Source organism: Otolemur garnettii, unplaced genomic scaffold (genome assembly GCF_000181295.1).
Source record: "Otolemur garnettii isolate 467f Iridium unplaced genomic scaffold, OtoGar3 scaffold00110, whole genome shotgun sequence".
Taxonomy (NCBI): Eukaryota; Metazoa; Chordata; class Mammalia; order Primates; family Galagidae; genus Otolemur; species Otolemur garnettii.
Genome location: NW_003852505.1, coordinates 3,573,851 through 3,597,865, shown reverse-complemented (window position 1 = coordinate 3,597,865; position 24,015 = coordinate 3,573,851). Strand labels below are relative to the sequence as shown.

The 24,015-nt window shown below is 43.4% G+C and overlaps 1 protein-coding gene across 3 annotated transcripts in view; it reads left to right on the top strand.

Moving 5' to 3' along the window:
* TMEM255A (transmembrane protein 255A) overlaps window positions 1-24,015 on the top strand; it is a 57,541-nt gene that overhangs the window by 11,145 nt on the left and 22,381 nt on the right. Inside the window, exons 3-8 of one of the 3 annotated variants that reach the window (XM_003797009.2) lie at window positions 5,684-5,746; window positions 7,939-8,028; window positions 12,611-12,679; window positions 14,131-14,202; window positions 14,592-14,680; window positions 22,571-22,733. In XM_003797009.2, coding sequence (XP_003797057.1) covers window positions 5,684-5,746; window positions 7,939-8,028; window positions 12,611-12,679; window positions 14,131-14,202; window positions 14,592-14,680; window positions 22,571-22,733 — 546 coding nt within the window. The remainder of the gene's footprint in view (window positions 1-5,683; window positions 5,747-7,938; window positions 8,029-12,610; window positions 12,680-14,130; window positions 14,203-14,591; window positions 14,681-22,570; window positions 22,734-24,015) is intronic. The other 2 variants (XM_003797010.2, XM_012809663.1) reach the window with 2 other exon arrangements.

Here is a 24,015-nt window from a genome sequence, read left to right as displayed (position 1 = left end):
GCCTCAGCCTCCCAGAGTGCTAGAGTCAAATATTTTTGAAGACCAGAGATTTAAAAATGAGAAGAATATTTCTGAATGTGATCGATATGATGGGTCATTCATTCAAAGTTTTTTATTCCTATACCAACAAATAATGCCAAAATCTCCAGTGATGATCATTATGATAAGGTGTTTATCCAGTCACCATTGTATAGACAACATCAAGGAATCAATAATTAGAAAAAACAATACATACCAAATAAAACTTCAATGTCCTCGATCCAGGACTCTACCCTAAATAATTACCAGTATATTTATGAGAGTAAAAATCAATGTAATAAACATTTAAAAATCTTGAACGAAGACTCATGCTCTAGAAAATATCAGAGAGCTCACTCTCCAAAGATCTAGTACAAATCTAAAAAAAAAAAAAAAAATGGAAGAATGCGTTTCATCCATGTTGCAAGCTTCTTAGCCACGAAACTATCCATATTCAAGAGTATTTCTATAAATGTAATGGATGTGTAGAAGCTATTACCCAGTCACTACATTATTCTCAAAATCAGGAAATTCATACTGGAGAAAATTCATACAGATGGAATAAATGTACGAAAGCCTTTAATCAGTCATCCAATCTAAGAAAATATAACAGAACTTTGCTGTTTGGGACTCTAGTTAAATGTGTTAACAATACATGAGATTTAAAATTTCTAAACAGACAAATTAAGAAGTTATTAGATTAATAGAAGACTCAATATACAAATCATTTCAATATTGTGGCATTTAAAATAGAATTCCATTTACATAACTCTAAGTCATGCGAAACCTTTCAGGGGCATCATTGTTTTGTCCAGTGAGATGCCCTAATATAATGAGGTTCATTCTTACAGTTTGTTAGCTACTCTACCTGAGCTAGAATGTGATATCATCATTCTAGGAGACATATGCACACATGTATCTTTAAAGATGTTCTAATCTGCACAGGCTGAATTGCAAAGTTTAAAAACTAAAACCAACAAAGAAAGACAATCTGGCTTAAGAATTTAACTGTCCTCAAATATTCAAGATGTATTTCATTCCAGAAAGGTTCTGAGGAGCTTTCTGCTCTGAACGCCAAAAAATCCAAGATCAGTGTTGCCTGAAGCTGAAAAAGGCAGGTGAGAGCAATTGCTTAGATGCAGGAGGAAGAAACCTCTAAATGTGCTTCCCAAGGAACCCACAAGATGGAGTTGGCCCCCTGGACAGTGGGGATAGCCTTTCATTCTTGTACCCTCTCCTCAGCTGTTGGACTGGTAGTGCCCATGCTAGCCTGAGTTTTCTTTCAGGAAAGAAACCCGGAGTTTCTGTCCCATTACCTTGGGAGAGGAGCTAAGTTAACTGAAAATCCTATCAGCATTATTAGAGGACAGGGACAGCAGAGACAGTTCAAAACAATCAATAGCCCAGAAACCTTCTCTGGGCCAGTGTGGCTTCTTCACATGTAAAGACTCTTGATAAGTCCAAAAAAAGGGTGATTAATCTGCATGCTTAGGAAATATAAGGAACTCTGGATAGTGGGACTTTGTGATTAATTGTGAATTAGGCAGAAATAGTCCCACCTCTTGTTAAAAATGTTTCTAAAATCTACGTTCATTCTAAACTATAACTTCCTAACTTAGGGTGTACATTTCAAGAATGAGACTCGAATCCTGATTTGCTGGATAAGACTTTCATAATGCCACAAAGTTCTCACCTTCGCTGGCTTCCTGTTGGCCCCTTACCATGCCATTGAAAGCTCTTCGCAGAGGCCTTCAGCCTGGTCTCCAGTTATTTCTCTTCTGCCAAAATTGTTAATTCACAGTCCCCTCAACACGACTTGGGATTTCCAGCCTTAGTGCTGTCACTCACGTTACCCTGCCACACCTGCAGTGTGCTCCCTGTGTGTTCCAAATGCTCCGTCACATCCCAACTTAGAGACACAGCAGAAACACTTCTCAACTACTAGTGTCCACGGGTTGCTGGAAAATACTCATATCCTGCTTAGTGCCATGAGGTCCATAATCCCTTATCGGAACCCTTGGGCCAGATGTGATTCAGAATTCAGAATTTTTTTTGTTATTTTAGAAAGATTATACAGTGCATATATCATACATTATCTAACACCCCAATGGGGGCTTGAGAAGCACCCCATAATCAAGCATCATCATGTTTCTATAATAAAACATGAATTTTTACACTAACTGGGATAAAGATTATAAAATAACCTCAGATCGGTTCAAGGTCAGGTTTTGTCACCAAGGTAGCTATAGAAAAATTCCTTCTGGTTTTGAGAGCTTTGCGGATTATGGAAAGGAATTATGCACCAGTTTACCTAATTATAATATGAGCTCTTTAAGCCTGAATCTCATCGTTCTTGATGGTACCCCATCCCATTTCCTGGCTTTCATATCACAGACTGAACACAGTGCTTGCCACAGAGTAGATGTCCAATTAATATTTACTAAGTGACTAATCCTTCTGAGCCTCAGCCCTGGGTGTCTAGGGCAGTGGATAGGAATAGGCGTAAGTGATAGGGTCCAACCCCCAAAGAGCCCCTGACTCTGACTTTGATGTCTAATGATTTGTCTTTTCGCTTCCACAAGTCGAGGGCAGCCAAACGAAGCAAACGGGCTATTTGTACAGGTAATGAGGAACCAAGATGGGGGGCCAAAGGTCTGAAAGACTCCACGAAGCTCTCAATGGGAGACCACGAAGCTTATCTTTCTGAGGTCTCAGTAGCAAACACTTTTCAGGAAATGCTGTTGGTTTTCCCCTTCTTTACTTTCAGCCCGTCAGCTTTACCTGAAATAGACCTTCTCACATCATCCATCCATTCAGAGAACTTCTTCCTTAAGAGGCAACAATGAGGCCCTTGGTACTTGAAGGTCACTATTCTACTGACACTGGTCACAAATGGTCAGTGTGGTGGCTGAAAGAACACTACCTGTTAGGGAACCTGAGGGCTAGTCCTGGCCCCACCATTAACTTGCTGTAGGAAGGATAAATCCTTATATTTCTCTAGTCCTCCAGTTTCTGATCTATCAAATGGGAATGATGTCAGCTCCACCAAACTCCATAGCAATTTTGTGACCAAAATGAGGAGGCAGGTACTTCTTTAACTTAAAATGCTTTTCATTTGTAAGGTAGTTTTCATGACACTGGTGAGTTCATGAGCCTATCATTCAGGGAAGTGCATTCTTTCAGGCATAACACAGTAAATAGTCCCTGCTTGCCATGCAAATGGCTCTTCCTCCATGAAACCTTTGAGCTACCATTTATTTAGCAGACTACCATATGCAGTCACACTATAATGTGTACTTTATCTCATTGAATCATCACAGCAACCTGTGTGGAAAGTAGTGTTATGATTCCCATTTTACAGATGAGGAAACCAAAGCACAGGGTGGTTAAGGGACAGGCCCAAGGTCACACAGTTAATAGGCAGCAGAATAAGGGATATCATCCAGAATGAACTATTCCTTGCCCCTAAGCCACTTTGTTCTTTACCTGTGGGTCCTTAACCCACAGTCTGTCTCTCCTTTCCTAGACTATAAGCTCTTGGTGGGCCCATGCCTTCTTATTCATTTGAGATACAGGTATTCAGTGAATGTTAGAAAACTGAATGCACTGGAATGGAATCGAATGGAATGGAAGAAGGAGAGGAAAGCAGATGAAGGAACTGTCTGGCCTGGGATTTCCAATTCTGGAGTATCTTGTCTTTCCAATCAATTCCACAAAGCTTTCGCCCACCCTTTCTGATAACTGCCATCAGAGAGTTATTTGAGACTATCAGGAATAGGGAGTGTCTTTGCTTCCCATCTTGGGCAGATTATTATTAGGGTTCAGGAGACATTCTGTCAGTATCTGTGGAAGCTGATGGACTGTTTGGTAAAAGGACTTATTTTCCCTGTAAGAAGCTGCCTCTGAATTTCTCTCAATCTCCACAAATGGCTCAGAGTTTCATAAGCGCAGACTATTAGTGGGCTTCCTTCTAAAAAATAAAAGCCATGGAACATATCAGAGGAGGAGATGAAATAGAACAGGGGCACTCTCTAATGAAATAGAGCAAATAATGCTAGGATGTTCCAGCTTAAGTCAAGTTAGAGTGGCTCAAAGGTTAAATGGTTTTTTAAAAATAGTAGCAACCATCACTAGAGCAAAATAATATTTACTGAGTACTTACTGTGTGCCAGGGACCATGCAAAGTTCTTTGAACATATCATCCTGGTTACCCTCACAAAAGCTCTATGAAGTGGTTTCTACTGTGGCCCCTAATTTACAGACAGGGAAATTGACGTTTAGAGAGCTTAACTCATTTGTTCAAGATTGTACAGACATAAGTGGAATAGCTGGGTTGGAAACTAGGCTAGTGGGATAAACAGGTTTTAATCAGTCTCCCTTATGGCAACACATTTTAATTATGTTTGAAATAAGACAGGGTGGGAGACAGGCATAGTTTAACTGTCGAATGAGGATGTTCTCAAATAGAGTCTTGGATGGCCTGGGATATAGCCTCATGCACTCCAGCGTCTACTTCTCAAGAGTGCCTGCTGATTGAGTGGTCCCGCAGAGAGTCCTTGGACACTTACATTCATGCCTTCCCTCATTCCCTTTTATTCTTGGGCTCCTGAGACAACTACCCAGTCCCCCTACACTGCCCCATCAAGCTCCTGCTCAGTCCACAGGTTTGTTAGATTTCTAAGCCTAGGTGCAAGATTTGGGGGCCTTGGATTGAAGGATGCCCCTGTGAGCCAAGGTAAGGCTGCAAATGGAAACCCAGACCATTAGTGAGGCTAAAGAGAAATGTAACTACATCACCGAACTTGTGTTAAGATTTATTGGTCCATTCTCACCACTTTTTACTTCTTCCATTTCCATCCCCATCAACAGCTATCGGTTAGCGATCATTTTCAGCTGTGACTGGCAGACTCAGTACACTAATAGCAGAGCTGAGAGGGCACTGGGATCTGCTACACTGAGCCATAATCCCAGCCACTTAGACAGGGAAATTGTTTTTCAGGGTTTTACACTGCCATTTCTGTTCACCCTTTAATGAATGCTTTCTGTCCATAAATGAAGCAGAGATGGAAGAAGACATGAATAAGTGCTAACATAAATTGCAATGGGTCAACCGCAAATATAGGCTTTCAAAAAAAAGTTCTTTTTTCTTTTTGTGTGTGTGGGTTAAGGTGTTTCTGATTTCTAAAGTACTTCCTGAGTTTGATTAGTATTCCAGATGCATCAAAAATTGCTATTGCAAACCTTTATTTTGTGATCTCTGCATCAGAGTGGAAAGTCTTTTTCAAAAAAGATAAAGATCAAAATATAATGTGTGCTTTTCACCATTATATGTCTCTTCCTGACTCACCCATCACATGATAGGTAATAGATATTGAAATTGAAATAGGCACGCTCTGAAAAGCTATGGTTGACCTTTACTTTCAGTTTGGGGGCACATAAATTTCTTTTTAGATGTGATTCATAGCTACACAGAGAAACTGGCAAATGGTGGGAGAAAATACTTTTATCATACATGCTGTATTTGTATAAGTAACAACTGCATGTGGCCTTAGCGTCTATGCCCCAGTTATTTTCCATTATCCTGAGTCACATCCAGGAGCTGGAATGATTGTGTGGTCAGCCTAACTGTCTTCCCACATGCTATGTGTGCCATGTTGCTTTACAGCTCGGCTTCGGATCGTTCCTTGGAATCATTGGATCAAACCTTATTGAAAACAAACGGCAGATGGTAAGTTTTCATTCCTATAGATTCAAATTCTTAATCTGAAAAAGCTCGACGTTTATGTAGATAATTAACACATCTCTTAAGTGTGCATAAATTTGGCCGTAAAAGAAACAGCCTCTCCGCCCTATCTCCTAAGCCCCTGGGGAACTTGTTTGACAGTGACCCTGTGCTATAGGACTTGTTCTCATCTTGCCTGATGCTCCCTCACTGACCTAGCTAGTCTTGGTAAGGACAGGTATAGAATATTCTGGATCTTGCCCTTTGCTTTCCTTCTCGCCCCTAAAGGCGTGCTCCAGTCTATCCAGTCAGGCTATTGTCCATGCCTAGACTGGCTTTGCTTCTGTGATTTCTGTTACTGTAGTCCTGGGTAACCCTCATGTCTTCCTCTTTGATACATAATCTTTTAGGAAAGTTTTTTTGCAGAGGGTTACTACCTTTTAGGAGATTATCATCTAGGGTGCTTTAATCAAGAGAACAAATGTATTTGGGGCACAAAAAAGACAAAATGAAATTATGAAGCCATCCTAAAGTATCTCCCTTACCCGTAGTTCAAAGCTAAGTGTGTTGTATGGGTGAAAGGAAGGATGAACATGTAACAGAAGATGAAGCTTAGAAAGTTCTATGTCTTACTAAGGGGTTTCAAAGGGAAGCTGTTGTATTTTCCTGGTTCAGCCTGAGAAGGCTTCTTTGAGGGAAAGGGTAGACCGAATTGCAAGCGTATTGCAGTTGTATAGACTTGTAAATCAAGATGTCTTGAGTGGTCAGATGGTGGACTGATTAGGCTCCCCCTGTACAAGTCTCTGTGGCATTGAAACTTTGATAATGGGGTCTATTTAACAGCAAGTTTAATCAGATAACGTAATGGCTCTAGGGACAGAGAACTCTAACCATATGTTTTCCCCTAGCAATGTGGGGAATCACCCTCGAGGGAGTTCTAATAGTTTTCTACTTCCATTTCACCTGGACTCCCCTCCCTGCCCATTGTGTTTGCACTTTGGGCTTAAATTATTCAAAACAATGGGGGAGTTTTAATTGTAGAGCTGATCATAGCACAGCTAATAATGCCAATTTCGTGACATCGTTCATCCATTATTTACCAATTCTCTGTAGTACTGTGAAGTGAGATTTATGGAGAGAGGTTATTGAACAACTCCCAAAGGAAATAAGTATTTCCTCCTAGTCTACCGAGGTGGGAGAACCCTAGGGTGGCCTTGACTTTGATTTCTTCCTTCCCCCTGGAGATCGGCTTAGTCCTATGTTATTATCCCTCATTCCCCCCAAACTTCAAGGAAGTGAAATGCTGATTCCATCTGTCTCTAGAGGTTAACCCAGGCAAGTGATAGGCTCAGGTAGCACCTATCCTGGCCTCCAGAAACACTTTAAAATACCTACCCTTCCCCTCATGTTGTGTTGTAGTATCATCTTTGTAATAGTAGACAAATTGTTAGAGAAATTTTTGTCATCTAACACGGTTAGAGAATAGGACGATCTGGTTCAAGCAAATGTTTTTCTTACTTAAAAGTTTTTATATCTACCACAGTTTCGGAGTTGATCAGTTTCAGAGACTTTAAGCCCCTGTAAAATGTCCTTGACATTTAAGTCTTAATAAATTGAATGTCCTCTTTCATGACTGTTGTCAAAGGCCATGTAGGTTGTGCAAAACCTCGGAATCAGCCTTGTCTTCTCACTGCCTGCTGTACCACTGAGCAGAAGTGGGAGGGGTGGAAAGAACCCTGGACTAGGAGTTGGCAGCCCCCAGCCTCTTCCACGGACTAGATGGAGACCCTGGGTGCACAACTTCCCCTCGCAGTGCCTCCATTACCATATAAATAAAAAAGAGTTGAACTACATGATATCAAAAATCCAGCATTTTTCTGAGTCTGAGGGTGGAAGGGCCACACAGTCAAATTCCTTCCTGGCCAGCATGCTGGATCCCAGCAAGCCTCTTTTTCATTTGGCACTCACAGAATGAATTTCTTAGCTTGCCCTGAAAATGTTACAAGTGCTTTATTGGCCCCTTCCCTTTGTCCCCCACTTGTCCCTGCTGTCACTCGTCCTGTAAGACTAGAATGAGCACCTCCATGGGGCTGCACACTGGAGCTTTGCTTTGACTGCCAGTCTCTTGGGGACCACCTAGTCTCTGGAAGCAGCAAGCGGAAGGCTAACGGGTGCTCTTGTTTTGTTCCTCCCTGCAGCTGGTGGCCTCCATCGTGTTCATCAGCTTTGGTGTGATTGCAGCTTTTTGTTGTGCCATAGTGGACGGGGTCTTTGCTGCAAGACACATTGTGAGTATTTTTAGTTCTGGGTTAAAGTAACTGTGCCGTACGGCAAGGTTTTGGTGAATGTGTGCTGGATGTTCAGTGCTGTGCTAACGTGCTGTGAGGTATACTCCAGAGGGAGAAGACAGGCCCCCTTTCCTCAAGGAGCTAATAGTCAAGATAAGGACACTGATAGACACACTGGCATCTAGAGAACCGGGTCTAACCTGGGAGGTACAAACTTCAAGCGCCATAGTGGTTTGTCCTAAAATGTGATTAAAATAAATAAAATATGATTCAATTTTTTTTTGATACAGAGTCTCATTATGTCACCCTCGGTAGAGTGCCGTGGCATCACAGCTCACAGCAACCTCAAACTCTTGGACTTAAGAGATTCTCTTGCCTCAGCCTCCTTAGTAGCTGGGACTACAGGCGCCCACCACAACACCCGGCTTTTTTTTTATTGTAGTTGTCATTGTTGTTTGGCAGGCCCAGGCCAGGTTCCATCCCGCCAGCCCTGGTGTATGTGGCGGGCACCCTAGGCACTGAGCTACTGGCGCCAAGCCGATTTCAATATTTTTTAAGGGAGAATGAGGTCCACAAAGGCAAAAGAGCCTAGGGCTCAGTGAAGTTGAAAGTATCCCCGTTCTGGCCCACAAACTAAAATCAAGAGTGAGCCATAGCAACTTACTGAGTCCTCCAACAAACTCAAAAGAGTCTGTTTTTCCTCCAAATGAACCAACACTAAAAGTGAAAACATCTCATGAGTTAGCTGGAAATCATATTTTTTGAAATAGAGTAAAATCGTATTATGAGAATTTTCTGTGAATCAAGTGATGCTTTATTCCATTTTGGCTACTGGCTGATTGTTATGGTCATCCCGAGGAAAGTCATTGGGATGGTCGGATCTGGGTTAGGAGGATTTGAAACATCAATATTTCAATTCTAGCTCATTCTTAGACCCTTCTCTCAGACAGAAGAGTCAGTTCCCCATTTGCCAAGATTACAGCAACTCATAGGTCAATGCTGTCCCCCAAGCAGTCTGTGAAATGACATCTCAAGAAATAATTTCTGGGGAGGGAGAAAAATAAGGGATGCCAAGGAGAGGCCTTTTCCCTAATTTTCTTTCAAGACCAGGATTATAAATGTAGGCCCCTTATCCTTCCCATTGCTTCTGGTTTTAGCTGAGAATACCCATCTTTTTCTTCATCTCTTTCTTCTAAAAAGGCAATAGCACATCTGTAACCTTGAGCATCCATATTCCTACCACCCTAACTTGGGAATTATCACTGTCTTTGCATATTACCTTCTGACTATATACCTATTTTTGTAGCATGGTTATAGTCAATCAAAGTGTATACAAGCTATTTTGTATTCAACAGGAGCCCTCCTAATGACAATAATTCCTTGTTTTTGTGTAGTGCATTTAGCTTGTCAATGTGCCTTCACACCTATTATCTCATTTGAGACCCACAGTAATCCTGTGAGATATGTAGGGCAGGCATTATTATCCCTGTTTGACAAGCAGTATTCACTCCCGGGCAGTCTCCATGGCAACAGAGGCCTAGTGGCTAAGAAGCCTGCAGTAGATTTTTGATGGCATCATGAGCTAAGATGGCTTCCTTCTTTTCCCGTCTCTCCCACTACTAATGGTTTTTAACTGCTTTATTGAGATATAATTTATATTCCATACAATTCACCTATCGACAGTGTATCATTTGACAGGTTTTAGTATAGTCTGTATGTATTTATTATAGATCAGCTCTATGTAGCCATCATCACCAGTCCATTTTAGAAGACTTTTGTCATCTCAAAAAGAAACCCCTTTCCCTTTAGCTGTTGCCTCCATCTTTCTCCATTCTTCCCAGCCCTAAGCAATTACTATTCTGCTTTCTTTTACTATAGATACCCTGATTATGGACATTTCATAGTAATGGGATCATGTATTTTCCTTTGTGATTGGCTTCTTATACTTAGTAGGTTTTCACAGTTTATCCATGTTATAGCGTGTGGCTGTGTTTCATTCCTTTTCATGGTCCAATAGTATCCTATCATGTGGCCATAGCATGTTTTGTTTGTTCATGCACCAGTGAGTGAACATTTGAGTTCTGCCTTTTGGCCATTACAAATAATACAGCTATAAACATTTGTGTACAAGTTCCTGCATGGATATATATTTTCATTTTTATTTCCTGTCCACTGAAGGGTGGAATTGCTAGGTCACATGGTAACTATGTTTAATTGTTTGAGGAGTTACCAGACTGTTTTCCAAAGTGGCTGCACCATTTTACATTCCTATCACCAGTGTCTGAGGGTCCTGATTGCTCCACATCCACACCAACTCTCATTATTATCTGACTTTTTGATTTGAGCCATCCTAGTGGTATAAAGCAATATCTCATGATGGCTTTGATTTGCCTTTCTCTGATACCCCTAATGTTTTTGATCATTGGCCTTAGTCAAAAGCAATGGGGAAAAAATCCAAATTATATTTACTGGAAGATTCCTCTAATGACCGCCGAATTGCCTATGAGTCCAGGCCCTCTGTACCTCCTACTGTTAGTGCCCTGCGGTATAGCATTTGGCTCAAGGATTTGGGGGGCAAATCTGGATGAATCTTTAAGAAAATATTTATGTTTACACTGTACCCGCCCTAAGACATCTGCCAGTCCTCACTGACACCAATAAAGTTTTGAGGAAGGAGGCTTTATTAATCTACAGTGATATCTGTTGCCCAACTTCAATGAAAGGCACATTTGAACCCTAGCACATGTTATATGGATTAGAGCCAGACTGTCTGGTTGTTGAGGCCCAGGAATGTCATCTGGCCCTGTTCCTTTGGCTTGGGTGAATCTAAACTTGTTCTCCAGATCTCCCTTCTCCCACATCCCTCTTTGACTATCTTGTTCCTTGTCTCTCTTGTCTCATATTTCCTTCCTTTCTCCTCTCCCTACTAGAACATTAACTAGATGAGAAAACTACTTTACCTTCTTATGCCACAGTTTCCTTCTCTTCTCAATGAATGTAATATGTAGTAGTAACCTACCCTTTAGGGTTAGCATGAGACTGAAATTAAATAATGAGTACGAACATGCCCTAAGAGCGTCTGGCACAGAGAAGACACTCAACGTAAAACCATTTCACTTTTCAACCTTTCACTCCATGGTTGGTGGCCCCTTCAGATGGAAGAGGTTGCCAAGCCCTGGCTGAGTGACCTTTTCTCACCTCTCAGTTGCCTGTTCTTGCTTCTCTTTGGGGCCCTCAATGAAATACAGCAGCCGGAAGCAACACATGGACAGTCATCACACATGTTTATCTCCATTCATGACAGTTGGTGGCTGAATGCTTTTTGCAAAACCAGCAAGTAGGGAGAGCTCTGACCAGCACATTGAGCCTCTTCTTCAACAGGAGACTAATGACTTCTACCATTACCCAAACATGGAAAATAAGTCCTGCCAGCTGTGAGCACACCTTCATTCCGTTCCAGCCCGACTCCGTGCTAAACTAACAGGCCAGTTTACTTTCAGAGTACTGAGCAGCCCGGAAGTGCATGCAGAAGTAGCTGATGGAAAGTCCTAGGCCCTTGATGGGGCAGCCAGCTAGAAGACAGGAGGCACCATGTATAGGAAATGGTAAATCACACATGTGGGGGGGGAAGGCAGCTACCAGGATTATTGGAAGTGGTGGGAGAAGTGGGGGCAGAAAGGATGGAGGCAATGCATAGATTCCCTCTGGCTAGGCACTTATGCCAACCCCCTGAGGTCTGTTTGCATATACAGCTTGTCTTTTCCTAACCTGTCTTTGGCAGAAACCCCCTACCACTGGGGGATGTGAACAGCAGCCCCTGCTTACAAGCTTCCAGGAAGCCCTGGCTTGTGTCTGTCTGTTCTACCCCAACCCCCATGCCTGAGAGCTTCCTCACTGGGAAGCTGGCCAAGCCAGCAGGGTAAATCAACTGTCCTTGAGCCCCTTATTAGTTTTCTGGGGCTTTAGCGGTGTTTTGAAGTTCACTGGCTTTATCTAAGCTGTGTACTTGGGTGAAAATGGCTCATAGTTCAGTTGAGTTAAAATCTACAGCAATCTTGAGAGCTGCCCATCCTCCCGGGGTTACTTCCTTCTGAAAAAAAGCGGTGGAAATGACAACAGCGTGCACAAGTCAGCCAGCCCTCGTCCTGTCCTCAGGCGATAATGAGACCTGCTGTTGGAGCTGGGCTCCCTCTGTTTGAAAGTGTGATGTCACAAATGTCACAATAACCTAGTGTTTAGAATTTTGGTCCCTGAGGACTGTCTGCAAGAGGACAAAGATAGAAGCAGAAGAAAACCAGAGAGGAAATTTCAAGAAACCCATTTCTCAGTTTCCTAATTGCTCATTAACCAAATAACCCAATAGAAAGCATTAATTGGCAGCTATTAGAGCATGTTTGTCTAATCCTAAATCTCAGTCTCCCTAGCTAGGTAACTTTCAGAAATTAACCCAACCCACTGCTTGCTCCGAGGTGAGGATATGTGTGTGAGAGAGGTGTCTTCAAATTTTTCATTACCACCCAGAGCACTTGCTGTTTTATTTTCCAAAGCCAAAGTCCCTTTGGTTTTGTGTTTTCCTTTCCAGGATCTGAAACCACTGTATGCTAATCGGTGCCACTATGTCCCCAAGACATCCCAGAAGGAAGCTGAGGAGGTGAGCCAGAATGAAGCTGCATGTCTTTACCTTCTGGGAAAGTCCCCTGTTCTGGCTGAAACCCCCTTGTTTGATTCCTTTTCCCACGCCTAAGGTTTACTACTAGGTGTCTGTAGCTGATTTATTCATTGGGTCCGAGCACAGTGCTAATGAGGCCATGGCCGTAGGTTGGAGCCTCATGAGGCCTAATCAGATTTACTTTGTTCTGTGGTCACAGGCTAACCCTCTGACCCCAGCTGGCAGCCTCTCGGTGTGTGGCTTTGATCCCAAGGGGAACAGATAAGAGTGCACAGGCCACGAGGCATGCCCCTCCCCCATCTTTGTGGCTGATGGTCCAGTTGCCTGAACTTGTCCAGCTACAAGAAAAATGGGAGCACTAGGCCTGGACTAAAGAGGCAGAACCTGACTGCCCCACACAGGAGGGGTCTGGGAGCTGAATGTGGGTAATTGAGAAGCCTGGTCCACTTTGACACTCTGGGAAGGCCAAGACTATTGGCCAGGACCCTCTCATGATGCCTTCAATAGACCAGCCTAATAAGGCTTGAGTGTGCACAGAAGAGTATCTCTCTCCTGCCCCGTACAGCTCTCCTTGTGCTCCATGTTGCCTCAGACAAAACTAGAGGCAATGGGCAGGGAAGCCAAGCACAAATCCAGGTCTTTTCGGGAGCATTTTCATTTCAGTGCGCAATAATCCCCCCAACTCAGCCATACCGTCAGGTCATATGAAACCCTATCTATGCTTCCAGGAACCTCGACAATTTGGTATTCTATAAGCCTAGACTTGAAAGTTGATCCCCCTGAGAATTAGAAAAATGGTAAGCCTGTGACTGGGAAGAGAAAAAGAAGGCAAGTGGATGTAAAATGGTTACTGTATGGCACTACTCCAAGGGAAGCCATTTAACAACAACAAAAATGTGATGTGAACGGCACGCTTGATGTTAAGATGGAGCAATGGTCCTGTTCTCAAGGCATCATGGCAAATACTTTTAGTATGGCTCTGCCATTCACTTGCCTGCCTCTTTTATCTTTTAACAACTACTAATTTACTATTCTCAGGTTAGAAGGGAGGAATCAAAATGTGTATATGCTAATAGCTTATTAAAGAGGCAGTATGCATTTGGATGAAGGATTCAATATAGAAAAAAATGCCCGTGTGCTATGACTATTCTCTATAACAAAGCAAAAGAAATGCACAAGCACTTAATTACATCTGTATGGGGGTGAGAGCTTGGAAAATTTCTTGCAAACAAGAGGTGGTAAATAAAAATTAATTTTGTTCCATTTTTACAAACTTCTTGCAAACCCGAAATGTGTACGATATCATTGCTGTTCTCTGGATTTCATTGTAATGGCTTTCTTGTGTTAACTTGGTGACTGTAAAAATATTAATAATGCCTTCCATAGGTTCATTTGTAACCCTGGTCCCCCTAACCCTATTTTTCCTATATAAGGTCATAAGTTCCTCAACCAAAAATTCTCCTTCCGCGAGGGTTATGAGGAACCTTACCCAGGCAGCTAGAGAGGTACTATTGTACTTCAGAGTGCATGTGGTGGCCCCTCTGTCTTCCTTCCCACCTGATCCTCCTTCCTCCTGTACCCTGATTTCCCCTGTCCCCTTATCCTCACTTCCTACAGTCCGTTTGTTCTTCCATATGTCCTTCCATCTATTCTTCCTCCCTTCCATCTCCACCCTTCAGGGATGGGGCGCTGAGGGCTGCAGCTGAGGCTGGACACGAGACCATGCACAAGTCCCCCCAGCTCCCTGCCCAGCCCCATCCCTCTTGTGCATTGGTGTGCTCATTTCACAGCCATCCTTACTGTCTCCATCAGTCACTAACTCACATTTCCGGTCCCAGAGAGTCCTGCCTCCCATCCAGTGCCAGCTGATCTCCTCACTGTTGTCTGCCCTCAGGTGAACTGCCCTCACCTTAGCCGTGGATTCTGCACCCCTCGCATCCGGGGCAACACCTGCTTCTGCTGTGACCTCTACAACTGTGGCAAGTAGGTGTTGAGCTCTAGGCACAGGAATTATGGTCAGACCACAATGGACACGGGAACGGCTGAGGGTGGAGAAGGGTACATGATAGGATCAGAGAAGTGGAAGACTCTGATCTGTCAACAGAATTCAGCTAGGAGACTTAACTGGCCTTCTCTGTGCCTGGCGTCATGCTAGGTAGTTTCATACGTGTGATCTATTTAATTCTTACCTACGAGGTACGTAGAGTTATCCCTATTTTACAGATGAAGAGAGTGAAACTCAGAGGAAAGTGACAGCTAGTCCAAGGTCACACAGAGCTTAAAAATGGTAGAGGTCAAACGAGTAGGGCATTGGCCCCATATGCCGGAGGTGGCGGGTTCAAACTCAGCCCCTGCCAAAAACTGCAAAAAATAAAAAAAAAAGAAAGAAAGAAAGAAAGAAAGGTAGAGGTAGGATTCAAACCCAGGTCTGTCTATGCCCAAATTTAATAACGTTCAACAGATAGTTATGAACATCTTCTCTGGGCCCTGTTCTAGACACTGAAGATTCTTCCTTCCCACCTGATCCTCCTTCAGGGTACAGCCAACAAAACAAAAGTCCTTGCCCCCTGGAGCTTATATTCTAGTAGAGGAGACAGTTGATAAACACCAAATATATATTATTCCATCAGAAACTGCTCGGAAGAAAAATGAATCAGAAGGAGTAGATAGTGACAAGGTTGGGGCTGTGTGTGCTATTATAAAGTAGTCAGAGAAGCCCTCTTGGAAAAGGTGGTATTTTTTCAGAGGCCTGAATGAAGTAAGAGGGCAACCTAAGTAGGTACTTGGGGAAAGAGAGTTTCAAGCAAAGAAAACAGCAAGTGCAAAGGCCCTGAGGCAGGAGCAGGTTTGGTGCTTGTTCTATATAATCAGTCTGGCTCTCTGCCCCCAAGTGTCAATGTATCATTTAGGGGCTTAGGAATGCAGAGATTGCCATCAAGGAGTTTACATACCACTAGAGAAAACAGACATGTGAACAATTGATCACAATGTTGTGTGACAGACGTATTGGGGTCAGTGGATGTGGTATGGACTCTGGCGGCCCAGATGAATGGAAATCAGAGTTTTCTGGGGTGAGGGACAGTGTCAAGGAGCAGGTGATGTGGAAGCTGAGACTTAAAAGATAAATAGGGAGTTAGGTGACAAGCCAAAAAGGGGTAGAGGTGGGGAGGACCTTGCTGGCAGTTGTCAGGAGGTAGGGGGTGGAGGTAGTTATAGAAGATGTAGTAGGAGGTGAGAACAGAGCTGCAGCCAGAGGTCAGATGATAGAGAGCCCGCTGGCCGTAAGAACAACCTTGGACTTGATGCTGTAGGCAATTGGGAGGCCTTGAAGGGCACAGTGTGGAAGATGGACTTGAATGGTTGGAGTCTGGAGGCAGCTAGGAGTGCACTGCAAGGGTGCAGACCACAGAGAATGGAGCCTACATCAAGCTGGTGTGTGGACAGATGAAAGCAGGCAGTATTGAAAGATCAATTTATATGATACATGAGAAGAAGAGATGCAGAGCGTGAGTGAACCGCCCCTGTATGGAGGGCGTGTGGGCCGGTGCCTGCCCCTGCACGGATTTCAGACTCTTCCTGCAGAGAGCCCAAGGCCAGGGGAGGGAGGGAGGAAGGGAGGACCTGGCAGATGGGGGGCTGGCCAGAGATAGATTCTGAGGCACCAGGTGGATGCAGCCCCTTTTACCTCACATTCCCTACTCTTGGTATTTGGGGGGCCAGTTTTTCTGGTTTGAGGATGAAGGCCTGGCAGAGTGGAGGCAGGGAGGAGAAAGCAGAGACCTCACACCAGCCCTTCACCTTCTGTGCTCGTCCCAGTCCCATTTCCTTGAAAGGTTTGGCAGTGGAGAAAGAGAAACTTAAAGACTCAAATGAGGTTTAGAGATTATCTGGGGGGTTTAATTATTCATGTTGTAATAATAACTATCACTTGTAAAGGACTTCCCTCCTCAGCAGCCATGATTGAGAGCTGCTATAATTGTACTTCCTGAGACCATCCTTCCAAAAATAATCAAAGGAATGTAACATAAGTCCTGGGGGGGTTGGGGGGATTTTGCTGTCTTTCTTCTCACCTTCCCTTAGCCCTCCCTCCTGTGCTCCGTCCTTCCCTCACTTTTTATCTCCTCCGCCTTCAATCTATCCTCCTGCCATCCTTCTCCCTGCCTCTTGATGCTGCCCTCTCCTCTTCCATTTCCTGGCCTCATCTAGAGAACTGGGCCTGAAATCCCAAGTAGCGAGAAGGCCCCCTGAGAGGGCTGAGAAGTGCTTCCTGGCAGGCACACCTTTCTCTCTGCAATGGGTGTGTTTCTGAAAAAAGTTTGAATACCCCAAATCCTACTTGAATTTCCATTTAGCTGAGCCCTCAGGTGAATTGTTTTTGAAAGTGGAGGTTCAAGCCAAATTTATCTTCTTGTCAATCTGAACTTCATCATAATTGACTTTCTTACTTTCTTAAAGCAAGTTTAGACCAGTATTGTCTTCAACACACTAAAGAAATTTTATGAGGAGCTGTGCTAAACTTTGGGCTCCCTAAGGGCAGGGAATATGACTTAATCTTATTTGTATCCTCTGACCCCAGCACCAGGCTGGTCATGAATAAAGGGGTAATGAAAAGGGTGTGACATTTATTGAAAAGGAACAAAAAGAACTCCCTTTTCACCAGGAAAATAAAATACTGCACTAGGCAACTGAGAAGGGTCATGAGAATACTGGTCCTAGCGATGTTTAAACCTACCTGGAGGCCAGTCCCAGACATCTCTCAAAGCCCTTTCCCAAGTCTGCAGTGCTCAAATTCCAAAGACAAATCCAGTAGAAAATGACTTGCTTAGCTTTCAGTCTGGAAACGGTGCCAGCAGGTCATAAACCCAGGCCAGGGGACTTAAGAGGTGCTGGTCCCACAATAGAAAGAAAAGTTTTTCCTTGACCTGGAGCTTTTTCACCCAGAGCCAAAGAGACCTCAACTCAATACCTAAATATAGCTAACAACAAGCATTTGGAGGCTTGGAGACTTTAATTTTGCCAAATGTGTATTTATTTTCCTCACACGAAGCCTATTTTTAATCAATTGCCAGCTTCTTCAGTCCATTTCCTGGAAAGGAGGCCAAGAAAAAAAAAAGTGGGAACAAAAACATCAGGCAGTCATTTGGTACAGTGCTATGGAAACCGAGTTTCTACTGTCCCCTCGAACCCACAGACCTTCTTTGACGTCAGGGGTGGTGAGGTTTTAATAGCAAACATAGATTATTACATTTAGCCTTGTGCAGGAAGGTGGCTTTCTCTAGGACACAGCAGCTGCCTTTCAGAGTACTTCAGGCTTTCATCTACTCACTCGTCTTTGGAGAGGTCAAGTCAATATCACTGCTTTTCAGCGTGTAACCTAAAGGAAATGAGAGGAAATGGAGTGGTTTATGAACTGCTTCAGCTAGTAATAAAATGAAAGAAGGTAGCTTACTTCTATTCATTCCTTCCTTTGACAAACTTTTATTGAGTTCCTACTATGTGCCAGGGAGGCTTCTAAAAGAATGGGTATCAATAAGACATGGTTTTGCCCTTAAGTGACTCAGTTTCCCAGGGGGTTGCCGTGAGAGGGACTTAAACAGATTTAAGACACATGAGTGGGAGAGTTGCATGGGCGCTGCCCATCGCCACTGCCTGTCCACCAAGATGACTGAGTGGTTCCGGGCTCCAGAGGAAGACCAGAAGGATGCCCTCCTTATTTATCCAAGATCATCTACCTCCTACTTTATTAAGTGGGGTCAACAACACAGAGAGGTTATCTGTTTCTGTAGGCCAACCTAACAAGTGGAAAACAAGGGGGCGAAAGCCCATATTGGGTAACCAATCTCATGGTCAATGTAATGATCAGTCCTTGCTCTCAGTTACTCATTCACCAAGTATTTATTGACCACCTTTAACTTTTCTGTGAAATGTAGACCATAGAGGTTTGGCACAATAATCAAGTAAATGAGGTGAAAGCTATGTTGATTGGCTTAATGTAACCACATTAGATTGTATAAAAAAATTAGCACATTAGATGTGCTAAGCAGTGAAAGAGACACAAAGAAATGTAAAAGATGACCCCTGTCCTCAAAATGTTTCTCTTTCAACAGAGACATCCTGTTGGCCTTGGCCTTGGCTATAGCTTCAGCAACTGGCACAGCAGTCAGCACTGAGTAGGCTTTCAATACATATTTGTATTGAATAAGTAACTAAATTGTTGACATGTGGAAAGTACCAACTAACAGGAATAGATTCAGAGGCTGTGGGAGTCCAGGGAAAAAGCTAAGTGATAAGGACTGGAGTCCTTGAGACAGGTATTTTATTAAAGTTTTGAGAAGTGGGAGAGATTAGAACAGGCAAAGAACAGAAAGCAATAACTTCCATGCAGAGGGGGAAATCTACATGAAGGTTTGGAATAAGTGCCCAGTATGGCCAGTGTGGGGCTTCTGAGGACTCCAGCCTGGCTCCATCTTGGAGCTGGATTGTAGCAGACTAAGGAATTGGACACTCCCCTGAAGGTCCTGGGAAGCCATGAAAGGGTTTTGGTTAAATGACTGGCATAGTTTAGCAGGCCCAGGCCAGGTTTGAACCCATCACACCCCGGGGTATGGGGCCGGTGCTCTAACCATTGAGCAACGGGTGCCCAACCAAGACTGGCATAGTTTAAAAAGCATTTTAGGAAGACTAATCGGGCAGTGGCAGGGTCTGGCAGGAGGGGCTTGCAGTCATGAGACATGAGGTGGGAGCCGTGGAAATACAAAAGATGCAATTTCAAAGGAAGCTCTACTCAGAAACGGAACCAAATGGAATCATGAATCTCTCACAAAAAGAAACCACATTAATTTGCTAAACCCTGAGCCATATCTAAGAATTAACTTTCTTTGCTTCATGGTTCACTTTAAAAAAAAAAAATCAGTAGTGGCTGAACCTACTCAAACTGAAACCAAACATATTTTCTAAAATTATTGCATATTTTATTATTTTTTAAGTTGTTTATTTATTTTTTTATTAAGTCAAATACACATAGATCATGAATGCATTCATGCATATGTGGGGTACAATGTGCTAATTTTTTTATACAATCTAATGTGGTTACATTAAGCCAATCAACATAGCTTTCACCTCATTTACTCGATTATTGTGCCAAACCTCTATGGTCTACATTTCACAGATTTAATTAATTAATTAATTTTTTAGACAGAGTCTCATTATGTTGCCCTTGGTAGAGTGCTATAGCATCAAAGCTCACAGCAACCTCAAACTCTTGGGCTTAAGCGATTCTCTTGCCTCAGCCTCCCCAAGTAGCTGGAACTACTATTGTATATTTTAAAGGAAACTACTAACCTATCTCCATATTGTGGTCTATTACTTTAATGCCTTAGTACCTTTAAGAATGGGGTTCGAAGGTTTAAATTGAGTTGCCAGAGGCTGGCTCTTAGAAGGGACAAAATATAGCTACATGTTTTGGTAGGGGCTCTTATTATGTGCTGGAGTGCCACTTTTATGCCTGCACTCATTAAATCCCCCAGGGTCAGAGAGGTTAAGAAAGTTGCTCAAGGTCAGACAGTGCTTAAATGGCAGAGCCAGGACTCCATGCAGTCTGACTCCAGAGTCTGCTATATGGCATACCGCCTACCTACAAGTACTGCTAGCCCACTCTCAGTGTTTTAGGAGGTACGAAAAGATAATTTGGGGGACCTCAGATGCTCGCTCGCAAGCCACTAAGGTGTCCCTACAATCCCACACACATCTTTACACACTAGCTGGCCCTTTGCGGGGCATAGTTCTTGTACAGCTGTGCCATTTGGGGCAGTTAGTAATCTGTGTATCCTTACTGTCCATCCCTGGGGCCGAATATTATGCTGACAAATAAGTGACCCTCAACGTAGGCTTATGGATGGGCTCTTCAGATATGTTCTTGAAAATGCTAAAATCCAATTCAAATTCTGATGAATTGATGCACCCTTACCATTCCACTATGGAGGGCGGCGCCTGTGGCTCGAAGGAGTAGGGCGCCGGCCCCATATGCCAGAGGTGGCGGGTTCAAATCTAGCCCCAGCCAAAAAAAAAAATTCCACTATGGAAGCTTACACTAAAAAACAGTGAATCTCAAACATTGGTGAGTCTGTTAACACAGACTTCTGAACCCTACCCCCAGGGAGTCTGCCAGGTTCAGTAGGACTGAGGCTGGGCCTAGAAATCTGCATGTCGAACTCTCAAAGACATATGCACACACACAGAGATACACAGAGACACCCACGGGCACACACAAATAACACACTGACACATACAGGTAGGCATGCAAAGACATGAACACAGGTGACTCTGATGCAATCTGTCCTATAACCACATTGATTTCAATTCCTTAGGGAAATACTGATTTTAAAGAATCCAGTGATAAATTCATCTATAAAGTTTACAGGTCTTTTATTACATGAATAACTCTCCTCTGTTCATTTTGGAGATAACCTTTGATTTTTTTTTTCTTTTTCATTCTTGGTGTTCTCATAGCAATAACAGAGGAGTCACTTGTAATAACCATTCTGATGCCAGGATGTGTGGTGTGACTTTAATTTTCAGAACGGTAATGTTTTAGATTCATTATCAATTCAAGTGGCCAATTTGTAAACTAATTTGCACCGCCAATCCTGTTGGATTCAGATACCACTTTCCTAATCTCACTTAACCTTAATTATCTTCGAATCACCCTGTCTACACATATAGACATTGGGGGTTAGGACTTCAACGTATGAATTTTGAAGGACACAAATCAGTCCATAGCAGGTAAGGTGATAGAGAGAGCCTGGGCTGGCAGAGGGATGTCTCCTGGTCGTCAGGAAAGGCCTCCCAACAGAGGTCATATTCAGGCATCATGCAGCAACTCAGCTTTAATTCTTTATCAGGACAGGTTTGTTTTGTTTTGTTTTGAGAGAGGAGACACCTTTGAAGACTAAATTCAGATCCCAGTTTTACCACTTATGATTTGGGCACTTTCCTTAATCTCTCTGTGCTTTACTTTCTCCATCTGTAAATGGGAACAGCGATAGTCCCCACCACATAGAATATTGTCAGGATTTGCAGCTCTGTCTAATAGACTCTGTGTGATAATGGAAATGTTCTATAGTAAGTTTCTCTGTGCAGTATAGTAAGCACTAATCATATGTGGCTATCAAGCACTCAAAATGTGGCTGATGAGACTGATAAACTGATTTTGTTTTTTTTTTGAGACAGAGTCTTACTTTGTCACCCTTGGTAGAGTGCTGTGGTGTCATAGCTCACAGCAACTTCAAACTCCTGCACTCAAGCAATTCTCTTGCCTCAGCCTTCGGAGTAGCTCAGACTACAGGCGCCTGCCACAACACCTGGCTATTTTTAGAAATGAAGTCTTGCTCTGGCTCACAATGGTCTGGAACCTGTGAGCTCAGGCAATCCACCTGCCTCACCCTCCCAGACTGCTGGGATTACAGGTGTGAGCCACGGCACCTGGCTTGATAAACTGAATTTTTAATTTTACTTAATTTAAATTTAAATAGTCACATGTAGCTAGTAGCTATCACATTGGACCGCACAGATTTAATCCATTCACACATGTAAAAATGTTTAGCGCTATGTCCAGTACATAGCTAGTGTCAAAAAAATGTTACCTAGGATTAGTGTTAGTGAGGTTATAGGTGTTTCTCTGGCAGATATTTTTTTCCCCCATAAACATCAATCACACTTGCTCCTCAAGTGCATGATTATGATGGCCCTTATGACAGTTTCTCATCTGCCCATCTGTCTTTTTGTTGATCTGCATGGTAGCCCAATCCCTGGGGGTGTGGGGGAGGAACAGTCTACTCCCTGGGGACTAACTGGAGCGTGTTCCTCCCTATCCAGCCGGGTGGAGATCACAGGTGGGTACTATGAATACATCGATGTCAGCAGTTGCCAGGATATCATCCACCTCTACCACCTGCTCTGGTCTGCCACCATCCTCAACATTGTCGGCCTGTTCCTGGGAATCATCACTGCTGCTGTGCTTGGAGGCTTTAAGGACATGGTAAGGAAGGAAATGGCTCTCCACTTCACCGTGGCCCCTGTGGTGGGTAGGAGGCAGGGCTAAGAGGTCGGGGGCAATAGGCACCTAGATTTCAAAGGAAAGAATCAGAAGTAATTACTTCTAGGATACAGCTGCCTTAAAGACATCTCAAGTTGAAGGAGCCAGGTTATGTCATCAGTTTGCAAACATTTCTCGTTAACGTGAATTACCTGTGTTCTTGAGGAACATTCTAGGGGTGAGGAGGGAGGAAGGAGGAGTGTTCTCAGTTCCCCCATTCACACTGGTAATGTAAACATAATCTTTCATACCTCCTAAACCTCCCTCACACACACGTTTAGTACAAATTTGGGGGGGGGTGTTTTTCCTCCTAACAGATTTTGGGAGAGATGGGAGGAAAAGTCATTTTAGCCATAGGTAAGATTAATGCTAGTCTCCCCCTCTCCAGGAATTTCATCCTGGAGTTTGTCCAGAAAGAACATCTCCCCCGTTTTTGCATTTGAGGACTTCAGCCCTAGGCTAAGCTGCCAGGTCTGGCTTTCAACCTCAGCCTCAACCTCAGCCTCCCCACTTTCCCATTCCTTTCTTCCAAAGCCTTTCCCTATCTGCCTGTGTGTCTGAAAGGCACACAGGACTCAGCACCCAGGAGGTAGGTGTTCCAGAATAGCAGGAGCCTTCCTTCTTTTGCTTTTAAAGCGTTTCTAAGTATTTATTTGCTTTTGAGCTATGGTGAGCAACTTGGTTTCATATAAGAATCACCTGAGGTGCTAACGAACAGAAAAACAATAAGCCAGAGGCCTGGACCCTCTCTCCAGAGATTTCGATCAAGTTGGTCTAAACTGAAGCCCAGGCGTCAATTTTTTTTTAAGCTCCCAGGATTGAGTACCATTGCTTTAAAGCAGCAGTTCTCAACCTTTGGGTCGTGACCCACAGGAACTGTATTAAAGGGCCGCGGCATTAGGAAGGTTGAGAACTGCTGCTTTAAAGGAATGTCCCACGCATATTTAGGGAATTATTTTGTGCCTAAAAGGGGCTTTCCTTTGACCTCAGAAATGAGGCAGATGGCGCCTAAGGCCTTTGCTCTTTCTGTCCAGTTTTGGGGTTTCTGAAGAATAGGAACTGGAAAGGCAGTTTGTAATTTTATCCTGGACTATCAAAAGGATGGGTGATGGGAAATGAAAGTGAGGTGGGACAAGGACAAAGAAAAAACTCTGTACTTTGGGGCAGCAACTCCCCAGCAGGACTGGGCCAACTGAAGGTGCTGAGCATTCCTGCTGGTGACCCT